This window comes from Haplochromis burtoni, unplaced genomic scaffold (assembly GCF_018398535.1).
Source record: "Haplochromis burtoni strain Fernald_Lab_line unplaced genomic scaffold, NCSU_Asbu1 Contig_3660, whole genome shotgun sequence".
Classification (NCBI taxonomy): Eukaryota; Metazoa; Chordata; class Actinopteri; order Cichliformes; family Cichlidae; genus Haplochromis; species Haplochromis burtoni.
In genome coordinates this window covers 1-6,208 of record NW_024586021.1, presented here as the reverse complement: position 1 = coordinate 6,208, position 6,208 = coordinate 1, and the positions used below count along the sequence as shown (strand labels likewise).

The 6,208-nt window shown below is 35.4% G+C and overlaps 1 protein-coding gene across 5 annotated transcripts; it reads right to left on the bottom strand.

Annotated features, from left to right (window-relative positions):
- Nucleotides 1-485: 485 nt before the first annotated feature.
- On the bottom strand, nt 486-6,201 carry LOC102310778. 5 transcript variants are annotated; one of them, XM_014331607.2, is made up of 8 exons: nt 5,185-6,201; nt 4,622-4,945; nt 3,958-4,077; nt 3,416-3,505; nt 3,285-3,313; nt 3,108-3,155; nt 2,186-2,245; nt 486-2,030 (listed from the first exon to the last, which is right to left on the bottom strand). In XM_014331607.2, the coding sequence occupies exons 1-8, from the start codon at nt 5,237-5,239 to the stop codon at nt 1,905-1,907; spliced, it is 852 nt and encodes a 283-aa protein (XP_014187093.1). In that variant the 5' UTR covers nt 5,240-6,201; the 3' UTR covers nt 486-1,904. The 5 variants fall into 5 exon arrangements, with proteins under 5 accessions (XP_014187093.1, XP_042073841.1, XP_005953375.2 ...); XM_042217907.1 differs by having other exon boundaries at nt 4,622-4,942; XM_005953313.3 differs by having other exon boundaries at nt 4,622-4,718; nt 5,185-5,254.
- Nucleotides 6,202-6,208: the final 7 nt, after the last annotated feature.

Here is a 6,208-nt window from a genome sequence, read left to right as displayed (position 1 = left end):
AGTGTTTAAGATGTTTTGACAAGTCATGATATACTTTGTGTTCCTCACCTCAGCATGTGATGTCAGATAAGCATGATATACTCCTACAGTTATTTTCAGAATATGTGTGCAAGGTTAGATAAGCTGAGATAATGCCTGACCCCTGCTCTGACAGTTGAAAGAGGAAGTACTATGTAACCCATTTTGCCTTATAAATAAAGCAAGCAGCCTGCATTCGGGGTGTCTGTCTTCTCAGAGGCAGCCACCCGTGTGCACGTACATTTGAAACTCTGAGTCGGTCTGCCAGTGTCTCATTTTCTCTCTTACTGTGCTTTTACAAATGTCAACCCCTGACACTATGAGAGGTTTTTGGACAAAGTTTGTGTTCTCCATTCTTTAAACACCAGTTCGAGCACCGTTTAAGCACCGGCACCGTTTCAAAAGTACCGGTTTGGTACTGGTATCGGATAAAACCTAAACAATACCCATCCCTACCTGCCATCAATGACCCTGTACACCAGCTCATTACCTCTGTCCCCTCAGGTTCTAACTCTGTCTCTAGCCCACAGCCTCCATTCCCAGCCCTGATGTAGATTTAGTGTCTTGTTTCCTATTCAGGGTTATAGTCATAGCGTGTGTATATAGCACTTCATATTCCTTGTAATAGTGTGTGTAAATCGTGCCTCAATCGTTCTCAGCCATTGATCCCCATGTATTTGTTTATTCTCTAGTTTTGTTCACTGTTGCACTTCCTGTCACATTCTTGTAAATATCTCCACAGTCTCTCACTGTTGTAAATAGTCGCATGTTGCAATCTTCCACTGTTTACCTTGGTATTGTAAATAAACGCTGTGCACATCAACTGCATCTCGGTCTTTATCTGCTTTCTAGGTCCATCTTGGGGTTCAGCTCTTTCAGTCGTGGCACAGGGAGCCTATGCTGCCCTCCCTCTTTGTATCTAAACCAGTTTATCCAGTTAACTAAACAACTCTCAGACTGAGAAGTTTGTGCTGCTGTTCTTCCATCATGTATTATAAGCACCCTGCTGTACCATGTGCTCTCTCACTTCTAGTGAGCCCCACCGTTTTACTCCCTGCTTCAAGAGGGTTGTGCATCATTACATCATTAGAAGATGTAATGATGCCTGTGCAGATTTATTTACTTCTGACGAGAGCGGCCTAACAGTATGCCTAATTTGTGGATTGTCGATCTTCGGATCCACATACGTATTTGAGCAGCTATTCCCCACCGTGAACAATGATAAAAACAAAAACCACTCATGCCTTACAGACAACAGCTTACAGTCCTGCGTAAAGATGAAAGTGACATTGTACAGCCCCAGTCTGCAGAAGCTGTGCGCAGAGGTTCAGGAGCAGAAGTCCTATTGTAAAGATATCACGGCAGACCCGACGATGTTTGCATGAACATGTTTTACAGCTTCTCTTTGTTGATCAATTTCACACAAGTTGCTGTACACATGCAGCTGGGTTTAGCTTTCCAGCACACAGCCCGACACATAACACAACAGCAGAGACAGCACAGACTTTAAGGCAGCGAGGCGTGATTGCGGATGACGCTCAGGTGTGACCACCTCTCTTGCAGCGGCACTGCAGGCCACGCCCCGCCACTGATTAATATAAATATTTATTCAAAATATAGCAAAAAAATTAAAAGTGTAAAATGTTTTGGCTGTTAGCAAAGTTTGGAATTCAGATCACGCAAAGTAAATTGACAGATAATATCTCATTTTTTTTATTAAACATAAGATGTCCGAAAAAGAAAAAATGTTACAATTATAAGTTGTTGTTTTTTGTTTTGATTTTTGAAATTTGTCTTTATGAATCATTTAGGAAAAAAAAGGATTTATGTAGGTTCCTAAATGATCATCACAGTAATATCAAATAATATAAAGCATATTCTGATCATTAAAAATAACTGCCCCTGGCTTTTTGTATGCTTTTCATGTTCATGTAGATCCTGTTATCATTATTGGAGGCTTTGCCAAAGGTGGAGAAAGTCAGTGCAACATCTTTATGGTCATTACTCTGAACCTGTAAAAGCAGCACACACACACACATGTACACATAAATACATAATAAATACACACATAAAAAAACTGCATAATTTTTCAGTCATCGGAAATCAAAAAATATCTATACAAAATTTTTGCTGCTGTGATTTGTTTTTGACCAATACTGGTACTTACCCGGGTTTTATTCCTGGTCTTTTTGATGGAGGAATAGGAAACATCAGCTGCAGGATTAGCCTAGACATTAAAAATAACCAGAGGTGATATGTTAATATTTTTGATATCAAATTTCTTGTAATTAACCTGTGCCTTTTTTTAGTATTTCCTAGTGTGCAGATTCAGAAAGATTTCTAGATTGAATTTATAGACATTTAAATCTCAAAAGTAATGATTGCAGATAGATATTATCTATTATTTATTTTAGAGGGACATACTTAAAAATTTTGGATTTTTTTGAGACAATAAACTAGTCTAGTTTAATAGTTGAATAGACCAGACTGGTGAAGTCATTACTTTTTATACTTTTTTTGTTCTTCATGAATTTCAAACATGTGTGAGATGTGTTATTTTTGTTCATTGCACCCTTGTTGCTTTGATTTAATCTACTGTAGGGGTTTTACACACACACACACACACACACACACACACACACACACAAATCCTAACGCATAATGTAAGTTTTTATTCATTCAACACAATTATACACAGCAAATTCTAATTGTTGAAACATAAATACTCAAATACACCTCATTAGTCAATTACTAGAGGTACATTTATAGTATATACTTTTTTTTTACCATTTTCAAACTATTTTGTACTTTTACTCCAATACCATTCAAAAAAGGTGACACATTTTTTAATCATTTGCATTTTTTGTGAAGTTGCATTTAGGCAACAGGAAACTTTTTTTTTTTTTAAATATATTTGTTCCTAAAGAGTATAGCTCAGTCAAATATAATCTGAGAAAAAAATGTCTTTTGATATCAGTTTTACATAGATTTCAAATTCCTTATAAACATTTATGTGTGTGTGTTAGAGGATAAATATATCATAAGTAAAATATGAAACAGGTGTAATTTGCACTGGTGTGTGATCTCACCCCCTTCTGACTGGTTTGTGGTATACCGCAGTAATTCATTCTCAGTTCCTGAACAAATAGAGGTTGTTAGATATTTTTCATTTAAACCACTGATACTTAAAATAAAGTGATGTTATAGCCACAGAGAAAGAAGTCCTCGCTGTATAAACATCTTTGACTATTCAGTTTAAAACTCACAATTTCATCACTCTTCTGTGTTTTGTTCCCTAAAAAGACAAAATAGGGAATTCCAACAACAACAATTTAAGTCCAACAACTTTATTTAAAAAAATATTTGTGTTTCTCAAATATAAATGGGGTGTTCTCACTTTTATTTCTCTTCCATCCAATGAGTGCCAGGATTATAAAGAGTACTAGAAAACCACCCGCTAAAATGATCAGCATGTGTTTGGTTTGAACTGGAAAAAAATTTTATTCAGAAATTAACAAAATATAGCTATTAATTACTATACTATGTATTTAATGAACCAGTTATCAACATGGTAAATGATTTATATCCAGTGTATTTTCACTAAATGGGAGAGCGAGAGAGATACCCTTTCTTATTGCTCTAATTGCACCTGTGCAATATGGCAGCACGTGGCACTGCCTGTCAGTATTTCATAAGATTTGACAAGTGTTGATAGGGCTTGCTAAAAAAAAGACTGCTACTTCCAGCCTATGTAAATTGTGGAAATAATTTATATATTTTTAGTTTTTTAAAAAACATTTTGCCTTATTGAGACAATGTGCTACCAGAGTAATGTTAACCCTGTTTTTGGTGATGGTTTGATCTGTATTATTTACTCAGAAACAGCTTTTTTATTAAATAAACACATACAGTTTTAATTTTTAGATGCTCACACTGTACCTGTTTTTGAGGGTTTCTCTGGTTCTGTGGTTGATGTAGCGCTTTTAGATTTAGGGGCATTTGCTGATATTGCAGTTTTGGTTGTTGTTGATGTAATTATTCCTTTTGTTGTGTCCCCTTCTGAAATGTTAAAAAATCCAGTGAGAAAATATACACATTTACTATCTACAGTCATTAAACAAAAAACAATGGGTCTAAAAATTACAAATCTATCAATATAAAAACAAAACAATTCAGTATGAAATCTCTTCAAACTTTTTATCATATTCTCACTTGTATGCAACAGCACTACTGTACTATAAGATATGCAGTACTTTGTACTGTAAATCACTCAAACAGAACAAATAGACCAGACTGGTGAAATCATCACATTTTTTATTTTAAATCATTTGTAAAGAATAAAAACTAATGTTTTATCTTTATACTGAATCATGGAGGGGAACATATTGAGCTTAATTAGATCAGAAAACTTATCCATGATTATAAATGAGCTATTAGACCCACTCACTGTAGGCGTTAATGTTCAGATTTTTCCTTGATTTTTTTTAAGCTCTCATTAAATATACAGGTGTCAGCATAGGCCAAGATAATGTACTTATTTACTGTACTTTGAGTGCGCTGTAACAAAGCAGTTAAAGGTGAAAACAGTAATGTCAATACTCACTGTTAATAACAGACATGTAAACCAAAGAGTCTGTAAATTGCTCTCCTGATTTGAACTGTCTGCAGGTGTAATGACCATCATCCTCTGATGTGACCTGCTTTATAATCAGAGAATAGTCCGGTGTAACACTCAGCCTGTGTGATTTAGCTCTGAGACCACCGTTAAACTGCCCATGTTCAAACAGTGACACTGTTTCATTGCTTCCTGAACCACTGAAGAGCCAAGTAGTACTGTTATAGCTATTGTGAAAATCTTTTCCATTTACACAAGGCAACGTGACTTCACCTCCAACTTTAGAGCTTAATTTGGTCATTTGAGTAACTGCTGGTGACAAAAGTAGATAAATGAAAATGATAACGTTAGACTCAAACACAGCTTTTATATTGTATGTAGGGCATAATTTTATATTCATATATATAAAATGCACATGGTTCAAGAATTTCCTAAACTCATCGTGTTAACTAAAAATAGTAAACAGTTTCAGTTACATGACTATTACGTCCTGAACCATCATTAGCAATGTCAGTATAGGTTTGATACATATTTTAAATATGTTTCTTTACCTGTAAATAGAAGCATCAAAATAAGAAGAATTTTAAATATTGCAAATTCAACCATTGTGCTTCTTTGTCTTCTTCTTTATTATAATCTCAAGTCTCAATGTCGCTGTACTTGTGTCTCAAGACAAGTGTAGAATCCAGCCTACTTCCTGTCTCCACCTCATTGTGACTGGTGGTTTTCAGTCTAGGCAGATCACATTAACGTCTTCATTTTGTTCAGTTTAAACTTATATCCTGTTTAAATCGAATTCACACTGTATTTTTTTTAGCATAATATTGATGAATGAATACATTTTAAGAATATAAATGTTTTGTTTCAGAACTAGTCTCTAATGAATCGACCATGCATTACTTTTATATTTCAAAATTAGCATTACGACACAATATAATGAGGGTATTTCTATCCTTTAACCATATATACTCAACCAGCTAGTACAAAAGTGTGTCACTATACAGTATGTGTGCTTCTTTGGGAAAATTGACATTTCTGCTTTTTAAACAGCAGGATTCATGGCATGACGGACAGCACACGTAACTATGAGGGAGTTGAACTTCTAAACCATATTTGACTCCTAGATGTAACACATTAATGTTTTATAGAGGATAACACGGACAAGATATTTTAGTGGTCTGAGAACTGTGGTCATGAGATTATTTTTTTCTGAGAACTAGGGTAGGAGGTGTTTTGATGACATTGTGGTTAATGTCAGCTCTGTTTGCGTGCCATACACATGACAAAAATAAGCATCAGGTTCAACCACACTGTCATATCTAACTAATTTTAAATTGCGTGTAAGTCACAAACCCACAATCCTACTTATTGGAAATGTAAAATGCTATCTGTCGCGGGGTCCTCTTTTAACCCTCTCCCGGACAACAAACACAGGCGTAGTCGGTAAGGTCTTTTAGTGTGGATAATTTATTTAGCCGGCCTCCCCAGTGCACAGAAAATTATTTACAGCAAATAGAATTGACTTAGGTCAGTGTCAACAAAACGTCTGTATACCCGACCCAGCCTGCATGTTAC